This window comes from Emys orbicularis, chromosome 8, assembly GCF_028017835.1.
Source record: "Emys orbicularis isolate rEmyOrb1 chromosome 8, rEmyOrb1.hap1, whole genome shotgun sequence".
NCBI lineage: Eukaryota > Metazoa > Chordata > Testudines > Emydidae > Emys > Emys orbicularis.
Genome location: NC_088690.1, coordinates 17,544,739 through 17,570,530, shown reverse-complemented (window position 1 = coordinate 17,570,530; position 25,792 = coordinate 17,544,739). Strand labels below are relative to the sequence as shown.

At 41.1% G+C, this 25,792-nt stretch overlaps 1 protein-coding gene across 6 annotated transcripts in view; it reads left to right on the top strand.

Moving 5' to 3' along the window:
* Positions 1-25,792, top strand: part of DOCK7 (dedicator of cytokinesis 7) — a 151,299-nt gene that overhangs the window by 84,822 nt on the left and 40,685 nt on the right. For 3 of the 6 annotated variants that reach the window (XM_065409523.1, XM_065409524.1, XM_065409525.1), the window contains exons 15-29: positions 1,969-2,086; positions 2,829-2,899; positions 5,979-6,117; positions 6,540-6,641; positions 6,895-6,981; positions 7,624-7,855; positions 10,312-10,476; positions 11,284-11,453; positions 14,790-14,882; positions 16,142-16,231; positions 17,245-17,340; positions 17,464-17,604; positions 17,755-17,868; positions 18,848-19,018; positions 20,066-20,205. In XM_065409523.1, the coding sequence (XP_065265595.1) occupies positions 1,969-2,086; positions 2,829-2,899; positions 5,979-6,117; positions 6,540-6,641; positions 6,895-6,981; positions 7,624-7,855; positions 10,312-10,476; positions 11,284-11,453; positions 14,790-14,882; positions 16,142-16,231; positions 17,245-17,340; positions 17,464-17,604; positions 17,755-17,868; positions 18,848-19,018; positions 20,066-20,205 (1,929 nt within the window). The remainder of the gene's footprint in view (positions 1-1,968; positions 2,087-2,828; positions 2,900-5,978; positions 6,118-6,539; positions 6,642-6,894; positions 6,982-7,623; positions 7,856-10,311; positions 10,477-11,283; positions 11,454-14,789; positions 14,883-16,141; positions 16,232-17,244; positions 17,341-17,463; positions 17,605-17,754; positions 17,869-18,847; positions 19,019-20,065; positions 20,206-25,792) is intronic. The other 3 variants (XM_065409526.1, XM_065409527.1, XM_065409528.1) reach the window with 1 other exon arrangement.

Genomic DNA, 25,792 nt, shown 5'->3' with positions numbered 1-25,792 from the left:
TACTTAATGAAAGTTTTGTGAGCAAAGTGCATTTTAAAGCAAATTTTAATTTCTATTTTTAAAAAGAACATTGCGGAGCAAATGTATTCATGCCCGAACAAGGACATTTAGTGGAGCCACAAAAAAAGCATGAGCCACCCTCTGAAAGAACAAGAGAACGTTGATTAGGCATGGTGAACAATGGGGATGAAATTCAAAAGCTTCATTCAGCATGAAGGACTTCGTTTGAAGAGAGGAAATTTGCCGTGTGAGAAGTAGGCACATGCCACAGCCTGGAGGGGGAAAGTAATTTGAGTTCACCATGCAGCCCCATATTGCATTCTGGTGCTGTAGAGTTGAGCTGCTTTGTACAGGAGCCGACTTTCAGTGGGTACCCCCCTAAAAGCAGCTTTCTCTTCTCAGAGTCCTGCAGAAGAACTCAAACCCAGTATTATTCCCACTATACATGCACGGAATTCTTACTGAAATTACTGGGAGCTCTGGACACATAAAGAGAGCAAGATATTTGTGATGACAATCTAAGAGGAGCCTTTTTGTTTTTAGTCTGTCACTTCTGATGCTCTGGGGCTGCTGCTTATTACACTGATGAATTATCTCACTGTTCCTTTGTGCTCCCCACGTCTGTTTCTTGTGTCCACCTGTTGTCTCTCGACTTAGTAACATAGATTGGGAGCTCTTTGGGGCAAGGACCATCTTTTTGTTACCTGTGCATTAGAAGGCTTTGAGCTAGTCCCACCTCACAGAGGACTTGTTCATGTAGACAAGCCCTAATTGTCTTTTGGCAATGTACAAGAGCCTTAAATGGGTGTAAATTATATACATCTCCAATGTAAGGACTCTGTGCTACAAGAGTGGTGTAAAGGGGCCATAGTGTGACTGAGAATAGTGACTTTAAAGTGCTTGGTCTCCTGATCTGTGCTTTCCAGGGACCAGTGGGCCAGTGTGGTCTTGCTTGTGGATCCGTGAAGGGGGTGGATATTCCAGCTTCCTCTGGATCACTGGGCTGGGGCAAACCATTCCCCTACAATAGAAGTGTGAATAGGCAACGCTGAGTGTTTGAAACTCCTGGGACCTGATTCTTCTTTGCCCTACACCTTGTGTAGTCATTTATACCTGTGCAAAGGGAGTGCAAAAACTACCACCAAATCAGAATAGTAATGCGCTACATCTGTCTTACACTTGCTTTGCACTGGTGTAGATGACTGCACAAGGAGCAAGACGATGAGGAATCAGTCACCTGGAGGTTCCTCTCTCCCCTGCAGGGGGAATTGCTACATAAAAGAGAATGGAGCTTGTGGTTCACAATACTGTTGGTGATGCATGAGTCAGAATAAAATCCAGCTCACTTGTATGGGTTTTGCAGTTCTAAGAGGAGTAAAAAATAGTAAAACCTTATTTCAGTCACCAGAGTGAGCAGGTACAACTGATAGAAGGTGCAGATCTGCTGAGTAAGTAGGTGCCATTTTTATATAGTCACTTTTCAGAGGAGAACTGCACTTTGACACCATCCTGATGTCTTCTCCTTCATCCCCTCACAAGTGTCAGCAAGGCAGGTGCTTCATGGGAGACGGGTGGGTGGGTGTGTTGGGACAATTTAAAACTTTGCACATGCTTCCTTATTGATGCTCTCGCTTTCCAATGGAATTGTTGACGTAGTAAACTCATTGAACAGAACTCTTTTTAAAATGGCAAGAAAGCTTTAGAATGGCAATGACATAGAATTACTGTCTCGGAGCCTGTCACTTAGCTGGGAGAATTGAGGTTTGATGTTTGGAGCATGAGTTATAACCAAATCACCGTTGAGGATGGAGTGTGAGTGTGTGTGGGGGGTAATAAGGAAAAAATGCCAAGACCTTCATATGTTCCATTGAATTTCTACTTGTTTTTGTAGATTATAGTGTCAATAGTTGTGTGTGCTACCCAGAGTTTTCATGTTGAGATAAATGCTATTGCTTCTGTTTTTTGCAGAAATCTTCTGTATGTCTACCCTCAGAGCCTTAACTTTGCCAACCGGCAGGGCTCTGCCAGGAATATCACTGTGAAAGTCCAGTTTATGTACGGAGAGGATCCAAGCAATGCCATGCCAGTAAGGAATATGCTTTGCTTTCAGTTCCTGTAACTGCTGGGTGCTGCCAATGTAAAGTGTTACCATCTGCACTGCAGCCAGAACGGTGGTGCAGTAACTAACAATGCTCTGAAAAGATCTTTCAGGATGACTGTTTCTGTTGGAATTAAAATAAGAGCATTTCAGAACACAGCACACATTTAAATGCAGTTTGTCAAGTAGCTGAGTTGCAACTGATGTTCCAGAGCCAGACTCAGGAAGTCTGTAGTGGCTGCCCGTTAGGCTGGTAATGTAATATTTTTGCTTCAGTGGCAAAAAAAATTTAATCTTATGTTCTACTCTTATTCAGGCCCGGATTCTCAGCCAACAGAGCTCGCTGAATTACACCTGCTGAGGATCTCTCTGTGGGTTCCTTCTCCCTTTCCCATGTTCACACTCCCATTCTTTTGTTCTCTCTGTTCCCCTTGCTTCCTTCCTCCTGGTGTTGCCCAACTGAGAATGAGGGCTAGCTGTACCACATGGCCTCATCGGCCAAGTCTTCGGCTGGCCCCACTCCACCCAATTTTTGTAACTGGGTTTATGAAATAATTTTTCAAATGATCGAAAGATGTTGTATAGCAATGAAGAGCCAAATCCTCAGCTGGTGTAAATCACTACCGCTCCATTGACTTCAGTTTACAGCAGCTGAGGATCTGGCCCTAAGCCTCAAACAATGTAGAACTCTGGCGCAAATTCTAATGCTTCTTCTGTTGTGTTTCTGCAGGTTATCTTTGGTAAATCTAGCTGTCCTGAATTTTCAAAAGAAGCATACACAGCGGTAGTATATCATAACAGGTAAAATACAAAAGCTGCTTTTAAAAAACAATTGGGCTTAATTCACCACAATGCTACTCCACTCAAGTCAGAGGAGTTTTACTGGTGTGAATGTGGAGCAATGCAATGTGAATCTGACTCATTGTTTATCTAACACTGACAATACACTCAGTGCTTATCATATATAAAAAAATAAAGACAGCACCTAATACTCCAGTTGTACTTTTATAGAGACTGAGGGCCAGAGTCTGCTCTCCTAGGGGTATAAATCAGGAGTATTCTGTGTAAAACTGATGTGAGAGGTGAATCGAATCCTAAAAGGTTCCTTCTTGCAAGACACTGAGCACACCAGCCTGATCCAGTGAAACACTTGAGCACAAGCATAAAGTTAGGCATATCAGTCAATGGGGACTATTTATGTGCTGAAGTTAAGCACATGCTCAGAGTACTTGGTAGCTTGCAGTTTTGAGCCCAAAGTTCTGACTCAGACACACTTACTCAAACTAATCGTCCTTACTCATGAAAATAGTCCCATTAGAGCCAGTGGCACTACCTGAGGCAAGGAGTACTCACCTGAGTAAGGATTGCACAAGTTGGCCCCAGTTTTGCATTTGTTCACAACCTCTTGCATTTACAGATATGCACTGAAGGACAAGGCTCTTACTTCAGTGGGACTGAGGTTGGACTCTGATTGCAATGTATAAAGTTAGTGAAAATTGTATTCCGTATGGTTCTAACTTAAAATAAGCAAACAATTGGTAGTTTGATACAAAAATCAAGCATGAAATCCTGGCCTCATTGAAGTCAGTGGATGCTTTACAAGGATTTCATGCCAGATCTATGTGCTTGCTTTTTGCTGAAAATAGAATGAACATCTCATTTGAAAATTGACCTAATCTATAATTATTAGCATTCACTCAAAAACAATTAAATAACAGATCAATCTGTGGAACTCCTTGCCTGAGGAGGTTGTGAAGGCTAGGACTATAACAGGGTTTAAAAGAGAACTAGATAAATTCATGGAGGTTAAGTCCATTAATGGCTATTAGCCAGGATGGGTAAGGAATGGTGTCCCTAGCCTCTGTTTGTCAGAGGGTGGAGATGGATGGCAGGAGAAGTCTATGTAGTACTCCAGTTGTCCTTTATATTTCTAGAAAGCAAATTCATTTATTCATTTCCTTTTTAGAATAAAGCATACTTTTAATTATTTTTATTAGTAGACAGGAAAAATGCTTTGTTGAACGCAAAGATATTTATGAAAATGAGCAAAAACGCTGATAAATTATAGATCTGCTTCCAGCTTGAGCTGGCATGAGGTCCAGGAATGTATGGTTTAAATTCTGGACCATTCCTGAAATAGTGCTGTTGGTCCAAAGGACCTGTGAGCATTTTAATGTTTAATATTAGTCAATCAAAAATTGGGAATATTTTTATGAAGATTTTCCAACAGGCACTATTTAATATCTCTCATTCAACGGGGGCTAACAATATATGCTATATATACTTGTACAGCCTAGAGTTATGGCCTTCCAGAAATGTGTAGACTTCATTTCCATTTCTTATGGTTCACAAGACATAGGACATGTTAAAAATCAGATCATTCTGATTACCCTTGTACCTCTTCCCCATTTCAATTCTGACCTTCTTTCCAAAGCCACAGTCTCTAGAATGGTTAGAGCTATAACAAATGCTGTTAAAACCTAAGATTTTCAAAGGAGCCTAAGGTGCCCAAATTCCAGTGAAATTCACTAGGACAATGGTTTTTAACCTTTTTTCATTTGTGGACTCCTAAAAATTTTCAAGTGGTGGTGCTGACCCCTTTGGAAATTTTAGACATAGTCTGCAGACCGCTAGAGGTCTGCGAATCTCAGGTTGAAAACAACGGCACGAGGAGGTGAGCACCTCACTCTCTTAGGGTCTGGATTCACTGCAGGATTAACTCTGGTGATTGGCACCCAGGTTAGTCTATTCCCGAGTGTAAACAGCCACACTGCAAAGCCAGACTCAAATTATTGTGTTCTCACTGGTGCTGCACTCCCCCATGTGTGTTGCTAAGATTTCTGAGGGCACATCCTATGGTTCTTTGTAGTGCCATAAACTGAGCTGCTCTATGTGAATTGTGGGGAACTCGTCTGTCCTCTGGGCACATGGGGGAATTGTGGGAAGGCACTGGAAGACTATCAGCACTCGAGTTATTTAGCCTGCATCTGCACTGCAGCATGAGTGGGTTACTAACCTGAGTGAAAGCAGCACTCAGGCTTTAACCTGTCGCTCCAGCCTGGCCAACTAGCCCAGGCTTAAAGCACCATCCAGATCAGGTGAGGGGGTTCTGTGTGTAAATGGGAATGAGGTTAGCAGCAATACCTGAGTAAGATCCCACGTTAACTCTGCAGGAAAGACATCCCCTTAAAAATCCCAGCCAGAATCAGAAACCTGGAAAACTCAGCTTTCAAATGGCATAAAACATTAAGCTCCGTCCAGCAAATCCCTTAAGCACAGAGTGAACTTTAATGGTGTGAGTAGCACAAGGCTCATGTGCTTCAAGTGAAACACCCATTTACGTGCTTTGTGAACTGTCCTTAATTGGCTCACTAGATTCTAGAGCGCCTCTTGAACTTGGAAACAGGAACTGCAGATGACAACAGCAGCAGCATGGGAATCTAGCATTCACTCAGACTTTGATGGGAGAAGAAATGCAGCGTGATAAAATATTAAATTAGCTTCCAGACTTTATTTTTTAATCAGATTTGATGTACTGTTCAATGAAATAGCAAAAATACTTTTTCTAATTGTTCAAAAAGATGACACCCATGTTTAAGGCCCAATGTATTCTGACAACTTTTGGCAGACCAGTACAAATATTGTCTGAGCTAATATATTTTTCCAAACACTGATCAGAAAGTAAAACTTGTAATCCTCTGAGGTACTCCATTTATTTCCTCCTTTGCACAAAGGGTTCAATCTAAGCCAGTCTAAAAAGGATTTTGGAAAAAATAAAGGTGAAGCAACCAGGCCAAGCATGGTTTATCTGAATGCCAGTAATAATCCTAATTACAGAATTTGAATTGGTAACTGAGTTGATGATTTTGTTTCTAAACAGATCGCCTGATTTTCATGAAGAAATCAAAATTAAACTCCCTGCCACTTTAACTGATCATCACCACCTGCTTTTTACTTTCTATCATGTCAGTTGCCAACAAAAACAAAACACTCCTCTTGAGACGCCGGTTGGATACACTGTAAGCATCTTTCTTTCAACAAAATCAAATTTTGATCCAAAGCAGGATATATTGATAATGTATTTGTTTTTATTTTACTCAGCATTGTCACATCATAGAATATCAGGGTTGGAAGGGACCTCAGGAGGTCATCTAGGCCAACCCCCTGCTCAAAGCAGGACCAATCCCCAACTAAATCCCCAAATGGCCCCCTTAAGGATTGAACTCACAACCCTGGGTTTAGCAGGCCAATGCTCAAACCACTGAGCTATCCCTCCCCCCATTATGAATATGACATAATTTGAATAGTGCTTCAACTTGTAAAAGTCTAGAATGGCCACTAATCACACATTAGCCATGTTTCCATCCAGAAAATGTTTGCTGTGAAATTCAGCCCTGTAGGACTCAATATACTGTGTTGTTTTTTTCCCCCCCTCTTAAAGTGGATACCAATGCTTCAAAATGGACGTTTGAAGACTGGTCAGTTCTGCCTACCTGTTTCATTGGAAAAACCACCACAGGCTTATTCTGTGCTTTCTCCAGAGGTCAGTTATTGCTCATGCTGAAATCCCTCAGAAGAAGATACAAGGAAAAAGCTATAGAAAAATTTGAAATTCTTAGGCTATTTCTTGAAAACTGTTAACTCTAAAAAGTGCTGTGTGTATCATCTGACAGTAAAATTGAGTTAGTATTTTAATTAGAAGAACCTTAGCTCTACAAAGGAGGTGCTTTCTCTTTTCCTACAGGTAATGCCTGAGGTGTCTTACATGAGTTAATGATTTTATTAACTTCCTATAGGTGCCCCTTCCTGGAATGAAGTGGGTAGATAATCACAAAGGAGTTTTCAATGTAGAAGTTGTTGCCGTATCATCCATCCACACACAGGTAACTATTAATAGCGGACTTAGTCACACATGTAGCTTGATAGTCATTTGACAATGGCAACATTGAATCTGCCACTTGTAATAAATGTGTAATAAACTCACGTCAATTTCAATGAAAGCTTAAAGTAACAAGGGATGTAAAGTTCTGAGAGGACTGAAAACAGAACCGTTGTCCCAGTTCTGCTGACAGTGCATCCTGATAACTGCCATTGAGGTCAGTGGGAGTTTTGGGTGCATACCTAAGGACAGAACGGCCTGCAACACTTTCAGCTCCTTGGCCTGTGGCCTATATCCTTGTAATTTTAGATACAGTGTACTACTCAGATCTCAGATTTTCATTTTTTTCCTGTTTATCTTTCTTTTCCTTTCCTAAATGTGTCTTCTTCCAGTTGTACTTGAACTACAACATGAAACTGCACTCCTTTTGACTAATAAATACTTCACATATTTTATTTTGAAGTCCCAGGTTTCTTTTTGGATGTTTTTATATATTGTGTTATTTTATTTGTGATGTGGTTGGAGGTGGGGGTTTGCATGTGCTTTTTGTTTTGTTGATAAATCCTCAATGAATGGGTTACTTAAGATAGATCCATTGAGACTTTGAAAGTAACACATTTATAAATATCATTTTATTTGTGTGTAGGACCCTTACCTCGACAAATTCTTTGCACTTGTTCATGCTCTGGACGAGCACATGTTTCCTGTGCGAATAGGAGACATGAGAATTATGGAGAACAATTTGGAAAATGAATTGAAGAGCAGCATTTCAGCTTTAAATTCATCTCAGCTGGAGCCGGTAGTGCGATTTCTTCATCTCCTGCTTGACAAGCTGATTCTTCTGGTAGTGAGACCTCCTGTCATTGCAGGCCAAATAGGTATTTTCTTGAAGTTTTATACAAACACAGTTGATAAACTGACGCTTTCAACTTTATTATATTTACGTAGAAATTAAAACAGTCCCATATTCATGCCAACATTTTAGGAATGGAAATATACAATGTATCCTCAAAATAAAACATGCTGGCATCTGGATCTGTAGTGATACATACTAGAAATATCTAACGCCAAGATTTTTCCAAAGTGACTTATGAGTAGGGTGACCTGACATCCTGAAGTTAGGGGTTTTGTCTTATATACGCAACTCTATTCCCCCTTCCCCGCCCCCTGTAAAAAAGTGTTTCGATTTTGCAACTTGCTATCTGGTCACCCTTATTATGAGTTATGATGCCCAATTTAAGATGCTTAAAGAGACCTGATTTTCAGAGGATGGGTGCTCAGCACTGTCTGAAAACCAGGACCTATTAAGGTGTCACCAAGCTGAGCACCTAGAGTTTGAGACCCCCAACATCCTTAGTCACCTTGAAAAATCTTGGCCTAGCTAAGATTAGATTTAGATGCTGTTTGTTCATAAGGACATAAGAACGGCCATACTGGGTCAGACCAAAGGCCCATCTAGCCAATATCCTGTCTTCCGACAGTGGCCAATGCCAGGTGCCCCAGAGGGAATGAACAGAACAGGTAATCACCAAGTGATCCATCCCCTGTCGCCCATTCCCAGCTTCTGGCAAACAGAGGCTAGGGACACCATCCCTGTCCATCCTGGCTAATAGCCGTTGATGGACGTATCCTCCATGAACTTATCTAGTTAGAATAATAGAATATCAGGGTTGGAAGGGACCTCAGGAGGTCATCTAGTCCAACCCCCTCCTCATAATGTAGTCATTATGAATCTGATCCTGCCAGCAGTAATTCCACCCTTTGCCTCCACCACAAGCAATGCAGCTCCACACAGCTCTCTGTTATGGGCTGGGCTTTAATGGTATAATTGAGCACTTAGTGGAATCTGTCAGTATTTAAAGTCCTACAGTTCAACCACAGGTGAAGAAGCTACTGCTGTAGTTACTGTCCACAGTGTGCGCAGGGGATTGTTTGATTAGATGGAATAAGTGAGCAAGTTTGTTGAGGTATTCTGTGCTTCTGATAAGCAAGTTACTTTTCACTCCTGGAGCACCCACAATAAATATATACAGCTGGAATTTACTGGTGGCTGCCTTTGAAAGTGAATGAGACTCGTGCTCTGAGGTCATGTAGATACTTACCCATGCTGTATGTAGGTATGATATCTTGAATAGACAGGAATAGAATTAATACACTTTGGATGAGGTTGATGATGTAGGTGAAATAGACTTGAAAATTAACTAGAGTGACCTCTGCACCATTTGCGCAGTGATATGTATTGTATGCCAGTTCTGAGATTCAGCTTGTCTTCTAAAAGGAGGAAGGATTTCAAGTGTGAATGTCAGCTTATATAGTACAGGCATTGGGTCCTATTCTGCTTTTAGAGATCCAACACTGTCGTCATTGAAGTTATTTTGGATTTATATCAGTGTAAGTGAGAGCAGAATTTGGCCCATTCTTATTAAAACGTAGCATACCAAATAGTAACCATTTTAAATCTTAGGACCTGATTCTCATTTGCACTAAGCCTTATTAGACCACTCTAGTAGTATAAAGAGGTCTTACATGAAAATGATATTCGAGCCCTCATTGTTTAAAACTATAAGTTGAGATTTTCAAAGCAATCTAATGAATTTAGACATAATGGAAGATATGTCAAAAGCCCCTAAATGTCTTTGAAAATCACTAATCATTTTCTTTTTTATTTGTTTGGGAAAGGGTGTGTTTTTGAAACATGAAGAGTGGCTCTATTTTTGAAAAAAGCTCTCTTGTTCCACAAGTGTCTTTTGTTTTGGGCTCATGAAACTGGGGGCTGCCTTTTAAATAACTATGGTCATAAACTGGTTCCAGCTACAAACATGGGTCTGCCCATATCTTGTTAGCCTATAGTCACATTAGGCTTTCTGTGTACTCATTTTTAGAACATAACCGGTTCAGATACAGAACTGGGCAGTTCTTGTTGCTACATTTCATACTTCAGTTGCAGCTTGACTGCAGCAAAACTGTTAATGGAGAAGAATGCTGTGAACATCCCGAGGATTTTATCTTTTCATTAACTCGCGGCCTGAGCTTGCTCCCATTGCGATCAGTGGCAAAACTTCAGTTGATTCCAGTGTTCTAGGACTGAGCCCTAACATCATTAAATTTTATATTAAACCAAATGGAGGCTTATCACTACAGCTCGTATCTGATCCTTAAACTGTTTGTTAGAGCTGGTCCAAATTTCAAGTAAAATACTTCATAAGAAACTTTTTCTGTTTTATGACCTGCTCTGCTGTTTATCTTTTAAGCGATGAATGGAATGAGCATTTATAGTGTGATCACAGGTACTGCTGAACTCTTATAACCAAACTTCTCACCTTACTTCTTTCAGTTAACCTGGGTCAAGCATCTTTTGAAGCGATGGCATCAATCATAAACAGACTCCACAAAAACTTAGAAGGAAACCAGGACCAGCATGGCCGAAACAACCTTCTCACTTCCTATATTTATTACGTTTTTCGTCTACCAAATACCTATCCCAATTCACCTTCACCAGGTATCTCCACTTCTTGTTTTTAAAACACATTTTATTGAGAAATTGGAATTGCGTTTGGTGAAAGAGCTTTGTTATACATAGCTGAATGTGAGAGAGAATATTGTTCCTTGTTTAGAACAGGTGCTAGCAACCATCCCTGGTGGGTTACATCTTGGTCGTTAGCTTGCTGTATGACTCAGTGGACCCATCTGTATAAAGGGTTTAATAGTACTTGCCTACTTCGAAGGCTTAATCAGTTAATGTTTGTAAGGTGTGTTGAGTGTCAGATGGGCAGTGTTATATAACTGCAAAGCATACGTAGCAGTAGATTTCTTTTTTGGGAGTAAATGTATTCTTTTGTGAATGTGCACATAAGCTCATATGCTCCAGATTGGACAGACTGGGCTTGACACAAAACTGGAGTGGAATTAATGTGACATTAAGCCATTTTTGTGACACCTCCCCCCCCAGGCTTGGGGCTGCCAAATATCAGCATGCTTCCAGGCACAAGATAGAGCAGCTTGAAGGCTGCTTTATCTTACACCAGTTGCCAACAGTCCCCAGGGGCCATTCCAATAGTCAGGGATCAGTGGACAGAATGGCGTTCTGACCATGCCCCCTTTTTCCCAGCCACATCCCCTATACTGGAGAGCCAGGTGTGGGGATGGCACAGGAGCTGCTACAGCTACCCTATGCCATCGGAGGAGTCCCCTGCTGCCCGGATCCACCAGGTATGCAGACGCTTTGCAGCAGCAGACTGGTGCAAAGCAGCCACTCTGTGGCCATGATTTATAACATTACAAGATGTTCTCTTGTGTGAAATTGTAGGTCCCGGTGGTTTGGGGGGATCCGTGCATTATGCTACTATGGCTCGATCAGCTGTCCGACCAGCAAGCCTTAATTTGAATCGCTCAAGGAGTCTTAGTAACAGCAATCCGGATATATCTGGGACTCCGACCTCACCAGATGATGAAGTACGGTCAATCATTGGAAGTAAGGTACGATTGCACAACTAAGGCTCCTAGGAAACTCCACATTTCTCTTCAATCTTAAAACAAATGAAGAAGGAACTTTAACGTGTTTGTCCTTTCAAAAAGAAATCTGTATTCACTCATCCTTACTGATGACCCCTTCAGTGTCTTTCCCTATGCTGGGAAAGTAGCTGGCATCTTGCTCCCAGAACACATGCCACTGTTTCTATTTGACTTGCTAAAGACCCCTAAGAGGAGAGAGAAACATATTCAGATATTACCCTGTCTCCTGACAAGTGTTCCCTGTAAAGACATGGTGGCTGAGAGGGCAGGACTCTTTTTTATTTTATATATATTCTCTGGCCCTCCTCTGGTATAAAGTGTCACAACCCCTCCCCACCAGTACCACCACCCTTCATTCTTCCAGCATGGATTATCTTGAAAGAACTTTTACCCCCAGTCCTTGAAAAATCAACTAATCAAGTTTGTTAGTAAAGTCACCAACCTGGGTCAGTTTGACATTTGTCAATCCTGTATTCAAAGAAAGGCAGGGGAGGCTTTGGTCTGAGACAGAGATGTCACTGATTTTTGAATGACTAAAAATGTAATTTTCTCACCAGACAGAAGACAAGATAAGTTCTATTCGGTGAATCATTATTTAAAATAAATAAATAAAGCAAGGACTAGAAGATTTTAAAAAGTTTAAAGATCCACTAAGATGTCTCACTAATTAAACAACCTTGACCTTTTGTGAAACGCCCAGGGGAGCGATGTGCATGTGGAATTTACACAGGATATTCGATGCTTTCCATGTGCTGACTGAGTGAATAATGTGGCAATAGAAAATGGAAAGAGATTTTCTTCCAGATACATACTCTGTGCTTAAAAAGCTAATGTGTAGACTACTGTTAATGGAAATATTTCTTGCCAGTAGCTTGGTCAGCAGATACTAGGCTGGATATGAATATACAGAATCTAAGAAAAATAATTACATTTAAATCTATCAAATCCAATAGTCAAAATATAGATGTCTTCATAAAATGCTGAAAGTGGTACATAGGTGCAAAATACCATTTGTACATACCCAAATAATGATTTAAGCAAGTGACCATCCTACTAAAGAGCCTTCACTTGAAAATAGGACCAATCATGAGAGGTGTTTTATTTTTAAAAAGCACCCATCATTTTGTTTGTTTCATTTAATTGTTTGGAATAAACCCTTATATTTGTTATCTGTTGTGTGGGTTATCTGGTAGATTCCATTTAAGCCATCACTGACTCATATTTCTGATTTTATTCTAAAAATCTTTTAAGTTATCTCTCTTACAGTGTTTAAGGATTGCTTTGGATCAACATAATGCAGAAGGTTTTGGATCTGATACTAATCTCTGTCTTTCACTATTTTGGGATTCTTATTATTTTTGAAGCAAATTTGGCATCTGCCAAAAATAGCCTTTATACCATTTTGCGCTTGTAATAAAAATATGTAGATTTCCTAAATTGTTGGAAGTATGCTGGGGAAAAAAACAGAAAATATCCGGTTTTTGACTGCTATGAATATAATGCTTGAATATAATCCTGTTAGTGGATCTGCACAAGCAAGCGGATGCACCCACACAGATCCTCTTACAGGACTGGGACCTCAGTCATTGCCTGGAATTTAACAAGTTGTATGTACTTCATATTTACTCCTCCTTGAAAGGAGAGGAAACTCTCAATTCTATACATTGTGACAGGGGGAGGGGCTTCTACACTTTCCAATATAAAACAAAATTGGCTCCCACTCCTGTAAACACGTAAGTCCATGTGTCACTTGATCTACATTGCAGTCATTAGGACTGTGCATGTGAGCAAAGTTATGTGCTTAGGTGTTTGCAGGATCAGGACATGTGCTTAGCTTGACTCACTGCAAGTAGTCCCCTTGACTTCTACTCAAAGTGTGTAAAATTAAGCTTGTGCCTTTGCATGATCAGGGCTTTTCTTCGTTTCTGCTGAATCATAATTCAGAACAAAACAACATTTTCCAGTTTGTGTTGTCTGTTTGTTACTGAGTCTATTTGAGCAAAATTACAACAACGCTGTGCTCTCTCATACTGGATGGCTCAATAGCATAACCTCAAGGATACTGGTTTAAATCTGGACTCAAGTTTGGTGTGAGTTTTTAATGGGTTGTGAGAAATGAATTGGTGGTCTGGATCCAGTTTGTAGTTGACAAAAGTCTCTATTTCAAAAACCACCATCATAGCTGGCATCTAAACTGCACCTTTTCTGGGCATCTAAGCAAAGTTGGCATGGAGATTGAAAAGTCCTCTCTCCCAGGTGAGGACTGAAGTTCATTTGAGAATGTTATGAGGAGCTATGTATGTAGTAATTATCCCATAAGATCTGATCCAAAGCCCCTTGGCGTTAATAGGCTCCCATCGCATTCAATAGTCTTTGAATCAAACTGATGATGTAAAACAGTTTCTGGAATGAGCTCAGTTTTGTCTGCTCCTACCTTTTCTTTAACTTTCTTGGGACTAATGAGTGGAAACATAATTCTTTTCCACCTGAAATGTTGTATGCATGGTCTCTTGGTGGAGGAGGATTTGGGGAACAAATTCCATATTAATTAGATGGGTGTTTTTTTTCTCCAACATATGAAAATATGAAAAAAAATTGTCATGTTATGAAAAGCCTATTTTTATTTTTCAAAATGTCATATCTCAAATATAGCTTTGGGTCTAGAAAAAACACCTTTTTTCCCATTTGGTCCTTGTTGAAATCTAGTGCCTAGCACTATTTTTTTCAGAATGTTAGTGTTCTTTGCTGTGAACATGCAAATGTCTGAGAGCTCTTTTGATGTCTCTTCAGAGCTCATACATTTCTCAATAGGACTTGTGGGGTTTATGAACACTGTATGGCAAATAGCCTGGCTCAAGAAATATAGAAACCTCACAGACCACCTTTTGTGGTTCCCATCATCTATGAGCCAGATTTTGTTCTGCTACATCAGTATAAATCTGGAGTAACTCCACTAAAGTCACTGGATTTACTCAAGATGTAAGTAAGAGCAATATTTGGTCTCATAATGGTTTTGGTGCATGGAGAGTACAAATACAACAGGTGTAGCCTGAACAGATGCTCTCAGCAATGTTAATGTTGTGTTTGTGTGATTGAAAAATAATAAAAATAACCTTCGGGACTAAAATTTCTCAACACATGCCTGAGAATTCAGGTTGCTTTAACAGTACTAATTGGTGACGTGTGTTAAACACATTTTGATTTCTTTTAAGGACTGCATATCTCTAAATTAGACTACTGTGTGGCATGCAACATGTAATATGTCTTTCCTTTCCCAACTGCTTTCTATTATATGCCCAGGGTTTAGACCGCTCCAATTCCTGGGTAAACACTGGTGGTCCCAAAGCTGCCCCATGGGGATCCAACCCCAGTCCAAGTGCAGAGTCAACACAGGTGGTGTCTACATTAGAGTTTTGGTTTTTTTGTTTTTGTTTTTTATTGGCTGATCTTTCCCTAAAGAACATCTCCCTTTAAGTGTATACTATAGTTTTGGTGGCTTGCTTTTTTCAATCTTTGAAAAGTTAGTGATTTTTATTTTTTATTTTAAAATTAGTACTTCTCCTCCTCCCTCCCCTCCACACTGCATGAAAACCCCAAAAATGCATAAACAGTGTCCCCTTCCTTTCATTTCAGTAGTTGCTGGTTTGTGAAATTTAGATGCTACAGCTCCTTTCCTTTGTTGTTGTTTTTTAACATTAGTTTCTACTTTAGGTGAAGCACATTTTTTTAATGGGAACATTGATCACAATTTTATGCCGCATCATGTTTGCTTTTTGTTTTAACGTCGTGAACCATTTTACCATTTTCATAAAGCATTTAGTATCCTTCATATTCAATTGATCCTTCCTTTTTAATGTGAATGTTTGAATGAGAGATAATTAAACCAAAACGAAGTACTGGAAGCAATGATTCATAAGATGCAGCTGTATCTGTTCTGTGTTGCAAAGTATGAAATTTGTAGTGGCTTACATAAGATAGGTTTCACTTATTTAACCCTGGTTGCCTGTTGCTTTACACTGCATGATTGTTTTGAACATACCTCTCAACTTTCCTTCCTTGTAAACTTAAATTTACCTCCCTCCCACACAAATCTAGTCTGAACTAACTTGCATTAAGGCAAGTTATTTCCATCAGAAGTGTTGAATCCTGAAATTGAGTTTATGGATAAAGTTGTGTGTGCTAAAAGAAAAAATCTCATGTAATTTTCTAATTCCCTGTACTAATAGATGGGTCATTTTGGGGGGGGCGTCCACTCATTTGGACTGGTAGATTGAGAGGTATGACACTGAAACATATAAAAATGTTACATTCCAGACATCTGCATGCTGACAGAATATAAGTATGGAAAAGTTTCATGCTTTGCAGCATTAAATGTCTTTGTGCATAAAACATGCTTTTATTTAAAGAACATGTAAATCTTAAAAAAAAAAAAAAAAAAAAAAAAAAAAACCAAACCACAACAATGCTTTTTATTGTTGTCACTCTGTTTGTTTAAACAGATGGCTAAGAGTTTGAGAAGGGGGGAAGGTGTAAAAACCTGTGAAATCTACTGTTAAACAGTATTTTGTAAATGTGCATTGTCCTTGAGCTGCAGAAACCATCCCCAGCAAACTTTAATGTGCTGTCATCATTCATTCATCTCCACTCCGTAGGCTACAGATCGAAGTTGTAATCGTATGTCTTCGCACACAGAGACGTCAAGTTTCTTACAAACATTAACAGGACGGTTACCAACTAAAAAGGTAGATGTCAGTGAAGACAATTGATATCGTGGGGCATGGAGGTCGAGTCATTCTGAAACATGGTTGTCTATCTTTTATTTTGGCCTGATTTTCAGAGTTCATTGGGGAACTGCTTTTGCTGAGCACTTCTCTATACTAGATCACTAGCAAATATAAAATGTCCTGACTCAGTGAATGAGGATGAGTAAAAATAGCAGGAGAGGCTTGTCTGATGAATGTTCCTGTTGCTTAGATGGAATTACTATAGGTTTTAAAAAAATATTAGTGCTGCTGTTGGATTATGTAAATGACTTGCTCTAATACAATGAATTAAAATGTGTTAGCTATTTAACACTGAGGGCCAGATTCTGACCTCACTTACATGAGTGTAAATCCAGTGTAACTCTAGTGAAGTCAGGGTTTACTCTGGATTTACGCCCATTGAAAGGAGGTAAGAATCTACTCCTAAATAATGCCAGTGACACAAAATCTGTTGACTTTTTGAATAATAAAAACAACACCAGTGACTTCTACTAGTCTGTGATTTGTTCTTTCTGGGAATTTAAACTAAAGCAAGAAGGTGGCTGTTAGCACAATATGGTTTATTTTTCCCATATGTACCATTTTGCTAAAGTTCTTTCTCAAAATAAATATACAGTTGTGTACAAATTGCTTTATATGTCCCCTTTTTACTCCCTTTTACTTCAAGAATCTGACCAGGCAGAAAGGTAGATTTTTAAACTAATTTGAGCAACAAATATTTTGGGAGGGAAGAAAATTGTCAACACTTAAATTTTAATGTTGGACCAAAATGACGTGCTGTTTCTCACCTCACACATCATAGCAGCGTCCTATATTGTTAATTGGGGGGATCCTTTAAGGGACATTGTCACTGCTGTTGCATTAACATTTATTATTTTGCTTATCCTCATTGTTCTCCATATTTTTCATGTGTTGTGCTTCCATTTTTCACGTGGATTGTGTTGCAAGCCAACGTGGATACTAGGACTAACTTTGGATTTGAATCTGTTTAGCTTTTTCATGAAGAACTGGCCTTACAGTGGGTCGTCTGCAGTGGAAGCGTTCGGGAGGCAGCTTTACAGCAGGCGTGGTTCTTCTTCGAGCTTATGGTGAGCAAATTGGAAACCCATTAATTTTAGGATTAATCCAGGTTTTTAGTAAAACAGACACCACTGTTAATAGCATAATGCTTTCCACAAATGACCGTTACTAGTAATATATGTTTCCTGTAGGTGAAGAGTATGGTGCATCATTTGTATTTTGCTGACAAACTGGATGCTCCAAGGAAGAATCGTTTTCCGGAACGTTTTATGGATGACATATGTGCTCTGGTCAGCACAATTGCCAATGATATAGTCTCTCGGTTTCAGAAGGTAATGGCAAGCACTTAGTTGCACCCTGGCCAATTCTGCAGCTTGTTCCATCCAGGTGCATAGATCAGGGCCTTAATTTGAAACTGTTGTGTTACCATATATAACAGCGCTCTTTTCCTTGCATTTTCTCTTTTTGTTCTCCCCGTTCAGGATACAGAAATGATTGAAAGGCTCAACACCAGTCTTGCATTTTTCCTCAATGATCTGCTGTCTATCATGGATAGAGGGTTTGTCTTTAGCCTTATTAAGGCCTGCTACAAACAGGTAAATGCAGAGAAATGTTATGTATTAGCTGGATACGGTGTCACACCACACAACTGTAACTTCCTTAGGACCAGCTGCAAAGCAGGAGCACAACATTCCATTATCAGCGTGACTTTAAAAAAAATTAGCTTGATGTGTCATTCATCTTGTGTTTTAATGCTTCTACAGCTCTGTGCCTGATTCCCTTCTCAGGTATACTGTCTAAATCAGGAGTTAGTCCACTAAGTCGATGGAGTTACACTGGGAGGGAGGAGTCTCTCTCCATGCTTGTTGCCACCAGAGTAATGGAGGAAGAGATTAGAAAGGGGCTTGACTGCAAAATTTGGATCTGAGCATCCATGATGTTTGGGGGTATTTGGATCTGGGCTTCAGGTTCATCTTTACTACAGATTGAAACATTCCATAGTAGATGGCCTGAACGATAATATTATTTGAACTATGTTGCCTACTGTGTGACCGGGGGGGCTGGAACCATTTTTATAGTGGGGGTGCTGAGAGCCATTGAACTAAACTGTAAACCCTGTATATAATGGAAACCACCTCAAGCCAGGGGGAGTGGCAGCACCCCTAGTTCCAGCACCTATGTGTGTGACTAGCCAGCCTGCTGATGTGTTTTCCTTGATCTTATGTGTGCAACTCCCTACTGAAATCAATAGGAGTTCAATATCACATGTGAAGTAGATGGGACTTAATTTGTAATTGTAATTAGTATGCCTGTTATGCAAATATTATATTGTTATAAGCATTGTCGGCTGTGGTAAATGTTAAATGTACAGTTCCCCATGTGACTCTTGTAATTGAAACTACAGAGAAGTGTTGTGTGTCTTACTGCTGTTTAATGACAGCTAAAGCATTATAAAACCCTTTAATCTAGTCTTTCCTGCTGTATAACATGGTGATGGAGGATATGTCAGAAGTCACATGCTGCATTTGTGTGCTGCATTACTATTAACTGTATAATTTGTGTTGTTCTTGCCAGGTGTCTTCAAAGCTTTATTCCTTACCAAATCCAAGTATCCTTGTATCCTTGAGGCTGGACTTCCTCCGCATTATCTGCAGCCATGAGCACTATGTCACCCTGAATTTACCCTGTAGCCTACTCACGCCACCTGCATCTCCCTCACCGTCTGTGTCTTCGGCAACTTCTCAGGTAGGCAAAGCAGCAAAGGCCACATGTGGAAATTCAAGCTGAGCTTTGTTCTTAGGAGTAAATCTCAGAGACAGGTGTGTCACACACATGTTCAGGTTCCTTTCCTGCTAATGCCTCTTTGATCACTTATTTAAAAAATACGGGCAATGCAGGTAGAGTGGCTTAGAGGGGCCTATGGGCAGCACACTTGGCATTACTCCTTGTAGCTAAATTACCCATATTAGGATTGCCATAATGAAAGCTTAAAGTGCGTCTCTGAAACCCTAAACTTTTAGCCATAATGTGAAGCAGAACGTTTTCCTTTGAAGCGAAGAACAGTAGGCTTTTATTCAGACTTGTGCTGATCTTCTGTGATGATTAAAATAACCAAGGTCCATTTATTATCACTTTGGCCTGGTCCACACTAACCCCCCACTTCGAACTAAGGTACGCAACTTAACGTAGCTGAAATCAAAGTACCTTAGTTCGAACTTACCGCGTGTCCAGACGCGGCAGGCAGGCTCCCCCGTCGACTGCGCGTACTCCTCTCGCTGAGCTGGAGTACCGGCGTCGACGGCGAGCACATCCGGGATCGATTTATCGCGTCTAGACAAGACACGATAAATCGATCCCAGAAGATCGATTGCTTACCACCGGACCAGGAAGTAAGTTTAGACCTACCCTTTGTAACGCATCATTCTACTACCTTTACCCATCCTGTGCAAAAGAGTGAATGTGCAAAAAATAGTCATTACTCAGCAAACACATTGCCTTGCTCAGTAGCCCTGCTCTTGCTCATCAGATTAACTGTTTTCTCATCCTCTGGTTTGTAATGCATATACTTAACTAAGAAGGGAACAAAAGTAAAATGCATCTACTCTGAATTATTGAAGGGTTAATGAAGTTACATGTAACATAAGTAGATATGTAGCCAAAAAATGAGTGAAATAGTGGCTGACATGAGATTTTATTGAATCTGGACAGGGCTTGTCCTGTATTTCATAAGCTGTATCTTTCTGTGTCTCAGTGGCTCATTACACAACTTTTAACGCTTGGGTTTTTCAACAGAGTTCTGGATTCTCTACAAATGTCCAAGACCAGAAGATTGCAAATATGTTTGAATTGTCTGTGCCTTTCCGCCAGCAGCATTACTTGGCAGGGCTTGTGTTAACAGAGCTGGCTGTCATTTTAGATCCTGATGCTGAAAGGTGAGTTTTTAACTTTTTCCCAAGAGGTTACTGTAATCTAAGTAGATGGTGGATCACAAGCAAACTACCACCATGAACAGAGTTAATTTACATGTATAATCTGAGAGGAGAGTGGGAGTAGGAAACAAGTCCTCCAGCCCGAGAATCCTCCCCGCCTACTTGTTCTGCCGCCTTTCCTATCTCTTTTAACCCCGACTCTCCAATCCCGTTTACAGGCACATTCTCCTAGCTGAGAATGAGGGGATGAGAGTCTCCCATTGGAGCCTTTCAATGGTACTCTTCAATTGGCTGTGGAGGCTGCAGAAAGTAGCTTTTTTGCAGCAGTAGCAAGAACATAATTTTCAAGAGTAAGAAAATGTCTGCTGATGTTGGGTTTAGGTATAGTAGCACCTTTCATCTTAGGATCTCAAAGCACTTTATAAATTAAGCCTCACAACTCCCCTGTAAGACCAGTAAATATAGCTGTACTACAGATGGATAAAGTGAAACATAGAATATTTTAAAGTTGTTTGCCAAGGTTATGCAGCAAGAAATTTTCAGAGTTTGGAATACTGCCCAGTAATCATAGAATCATAGGATTGGAAGAGACCTCTAGAGGTCATCTAGTCCAATCCGCTACACTCAATACAGGACTAAGTATTATCTAGACCATTCCTAAAAGAATCATAGAATATCAGGGTTGGAAGGGACCTCAGGAGGTCATCTAGTCCAAGCCCCTGCTCAAAGCAGGACCTAATCCCCAACTAAATCATACCAGCCAGGGCTTTGTCAAGCCTGACCTTAAAAACCTCTAAGGAAGGAGATTCCACCACCTCCCTAGGTGCTTCACCACCCTCCTAGTGAAAAAGTTTTTCCTAATATCCAACCTAAACCTCCTTCAGTGCAACTTGAGACCATTACTCCTTGTTCTATCATCTGGTACCACTGAGAACAGTCTAGATCCATCCTCTTTGGAACTCCCTTTCAGGTAGTTGAAAGCAGCTATCAAATCTCCCCTCATTCTTCTCTTCTGCAGTCTAAATAATCCCAGTTCCCTCAGTCTCTCCTCATAAATCATGTGCTCCAGGCCCCTAATCATTTTTGTTGCCCTTCGCTGGACTCTTTCCAATTTTTCTACATCCTTCTTGTAGTGTGGGGCCCAAAACTAGACACAGTACTCCAGATGAGGCCTCACCAATGCCGAATAGAGGGGAATGATCACGTCCCTCGATCTGCTGGCAGTGCCCCTACTTATACAGCCCAAAATGCCGCTAGCCTTCTTGGCAACAAGGGCACACTGTTGACTCATATCCAGCTTCTGGTTCACTGTTGACTCATATCCAGCTTCTTGTAACACCTAGGTCCTTTTTTGCAGAACTGCTGCCTAGCCACTCGGTTCCTAGTCTGTAGCAGTGCATGGGATTCTTCCTTCCTAAGTGCAGGACTCTGCATTTGTTGATCCTCATCAGATTTCTTTTGGCCCAATCCTCTAATTTGTCTGGGTCCCTCTGTATCCAAGGCGGAGGGAGAAGAATTGTTCCCCTTAACCTCTGAGGATAGGACAAGAAGCAATGGGATTAAATTGCAGCAAGGGAGGTTTAGGTTGGACATTAGGAAAAACTTCCTAATTGTCAGGTGTTTGTCTAACCTGCTTTTAAAAATCTCCAGTGATGGAGATTCCACAACTTCCCTAGACAACTTATTCCAGTGCTTAACCACCCTGACAGTTAGGAAGTTTTTCCTAATGTCCAACCTAAGCCTCCCTTGCTGCAATTTAATCCCATTGCTTCTTGTCCTATCCTCAGAGGTTAAGGGGAACAATTCTTCTCCCTCCTCCTTGTAACAACCTTTTATGTACTTGAAAACTGTTATCATGTCCCCTCTCAGTCTTCTCTTTTCCAGACTAAACAAATCCAATACTTTCAATCTTCCCTCATAAGTAAGGCTGTGGGTTTGTCACGGAGGTCACGGATTCTGTGACTTTCTGTGACCTCCGAGACTTCTGCAGCGGCCGGTGCGCCTGGCTCAGGGGCAGCTCAGACAGCCCCTGCGCCAGGCACACCGGCCGCTGCTGGGGAAGTCTCAGGCCACCACAGCAGCAGCAGAGTTTGGGTATGGAAGGGGGCAGAGGGTTGGGACACTGGATGGAGTGAGGCGGGCTCTGGGCGGCGCTTACCTTGGGGCTCCCTGGAAGCAGCGACATCCCCCTTTCTCAGTTGCTATGCGGAGGCATGGCCAGGCATTTCTGCACGCTGCCTCTGCCCACAGCGCTGGCTTTGCAGCTCCCATTGGCCCAGGTACAAAGGGTACTTTTACATAGCAGAACACATTCCACACGTACCACCTATCTTCATAAGTGGACAAGATTCACGCACTGGTGCTCTGACAAACAAACCGCTCCTACTCCCGCGCCTCTTCCATTAATACTCGACTACCTTTTAGGGCTTAAACTATCTGGACTCTCCCCCAGTTCCATCAAAGTTGCAATTACGGCATTCCACCACTCTCCTATGGAGAGTGTTAAGGGCCATATCCTCAGATGATGTAAATTGGCGTAGCTCTGTTGACATCAGTGGAGTACACTAATTTACACCAGTTGTGGATTTGACCTGTAAGACATTTCCTGATTTGAACAGCTTATCAGTGCAGGATTTAAGACTACACTAATCATTAAAAAGTTATCTATTTCAGCCACAGTACTCTGGAATAATTTAGAATTATTCCCAGATGCGTTGCCCTGCAGTGGGAAAGGATTAAAGGATGCATAGCTAACTGCTTTTATATAGGAAATTCATGGGTTCTCCTCTGAGCTCTGTATATGACATAAAGTTATTGAAACTTAGACTTGTTTAACTTGTTTGTTCCATTATCCTGTCTGTTGTATGCAAGCTGTTGGCATTCAATTGTACTATACGTGTTTTCCATGGAATAACTTCATAATTCATGTACAGAAAAGACTTAGTAATACCTTTTAAATGTATTATTACTATTATTGTTTGCCATATATTGTGTTAGTGTTCAAAGGTTGGGGTCTCATTGTGCTAGGAGCTATACAAACATACAATCAATGCCCTGTTCCAAGGAGATTACAATCTAAAAGACAAGGCGTAACAGGTGGTTGAGATAACTAGTGTGCTGCGGTGACAGAAGAGGAAAGTCCAAACAAATCAAGTCCTGGGTGGATTGTCTTAGCACATAATGTCTTCTTTGTTGGTGATGTTGCTCATTGCCTAAGGGCCAGATTCTGATCCCCTTACTCAAGTTGGGTAGCACCTTCCTCCTCGAAGAGTCCTATTGACTCAGTGGAATTGTAGAGGAAGGTACGTATTATGGAACACAAATAAGGGAATCAGAATCTGGCCCTCAATGTTTGGGACAGTTCCCAATTAAACAAAGAACATATAATACAACTGTGCAACACCTGAATATAGGGTAAATCTAGGACTGAGATGGCAAAGAGACCAGCTGTGGGCAGCGAGGTCTGTTTAATGCAAGCTCAGCTAGCAAGACTAATAGATCTTCTTCGTTATACTCTGATATGGCTCGGAAATATCCGCTCCCATCTCCTTCATGCCAACTATGGAAAGTGGTGGTGGAGCGGAGACAAAGTTTGATTGTGTTACATAAGCTGGGTAACCCTGTGATCTCCAAGGCAGTTTTTCCTTTAGCTTTTACTAACAGGACATAAAGGCAGTTTCTTTACAATTATAGCAAAGAGCTTTTTTCTAATCGTGGTTTGTAATTTCCTAACACTTTAAGTGTTTCCTCCCTAGTTATGTTAGGTCCCAGTGACACCGCACATATAACCAAGCTGGAAGACCCAGTTACAATGCAGTTGTTCTATAAGCTACCAGGGGTAACACCCCTAAGTATGTCCTTGTAACCTGTTTAAAAATGTGGACAATCCAAGGTTTATCTACAAATGGTAGCCTTTTGTAACCAGGTCCACTGACTTAGTAATAGCTGTAGAGTATATGGTGCCTGAAATACCTAGGTCACTTTAAGACCTAAGGGTCAAATCCTGGGGGCCATGTAATACAAAGATGTGGAGCATGGAAACTTTCCTGCTTCATGGATTGGATCAAAGGACCTTGAGGAGGGTCAAGCTTGTTGCCTATAGACGACAGAGAGGTTCTGCATCTGCTCTGCAGGCAGTTGTTATAGAGCTACCCAAGGGTTTTTCCTATTTCTTTGCTTTTCACTGAGGCCACAGAGGTTGCCAAAGTGTGTTGAAGGAAGGGACCAGAGTGGGGCTCTCCTAAGGTTCAAAGAAAAAAATAACTTACATATTGGAAAAGGAATATGTTGCTGGTGACCTGCAAAAGGGGAAAACAAGTATACTGTGTCCTCTTTTGCATCTTTACAGTGAATAAAAAAGGCCAGAAAGGTTCTTTTGCTCTTGTTTTTCCTGTTTGTTTGGGGAATTTTTTAATTAGAAATATCAGGAATATGTACCCTTATCTTCCTGTTCTTCTTTGAGTGCTGGTCCTTATGTGTATTCCGCACATGGGCTGCGCATGCACGCCATGCTCCTGAGTCTGGAAATTCCAACAAGCCGTGTCCGTTGGCCCGCACTTGCACAGTAGTTCCCCTTGTGCTCCAGACTGAGGATATTAGAGGCAGTGCGCGCTGACGCCTCCTCAGTTCCTTCTTACCACTGCATGGCCTGAAAAGGAATCCCTGTGTCCACAGATTTCTCCAGCTTTTATCATACTCTGTAAATAAATTTGTAAATAATTTATAACTGCATTGCTGTCCAAGCCACACACCTTCCAGGGGCCCAAAACTCCTTAGCAGGCAACCTGAGCAAGCACTTCTCTGCAGCTCACAAGTGGGAGATACACAGCTCTATCCTGAGCAAGATAGTCGCTCATTGGGGAGCACCTCAGTGGGATCTCTTCCCAAATGAACAGGAAGCTTCCTTTGTACTGCCTCAGAGGAGCTAAGGGTCGCGGTTCCCAGGGCAATGTTTTTCTGTGGACATACAATCTCAGACATGCCTTCCCTCCTATTTGCCTGTTACAAAGGTCTTGAGAAAGATCTGTCAGGACTGGCCCAGACAGTTTTGTTTCACAGAGCTCCTGAGGATGTCAATCTGTCCTCCTTCCAGGATCTACCCCTTCCCGGATCTCCTTACTCAAGAAGGGGTCAGAATCAGAGACCCCAATCCAGAACTACTCCACCTAATGGCCTGGTGTTTGGATGGGCATCAGAACTAGGATGCTCTTGCTCAGCATCCATCCAAGCTATTCTTACTCCAAGTAGCAAAGACTCAACTAGAACCTGCTGCCTAGCTAAATGGGGACGTTTTTCTACCTGGGTTCAGCATAAGCAGCTGTCTCCAAATTCTGGAAGTATCCCAGTTGTTTTAGATTACCTTCTGTTTTTAAAACATTCAGGTCTTGCCATTTGCTCTCACTGCGGGTCCATCTAGCAGTGATCAGTGCCTTCCTTCCTCTAGTAGATGGACATTCCATCTTTACTCACCCTATTACAGTGAGATTTATGAAAGGCCTAGTTAGGACCTTTTCACCAATTGTCAAACCTACTCCTCAGTGGGACCTCAGTTCGTACTATCAGCACTCCCTGGGCCACCATTTGAACCCTG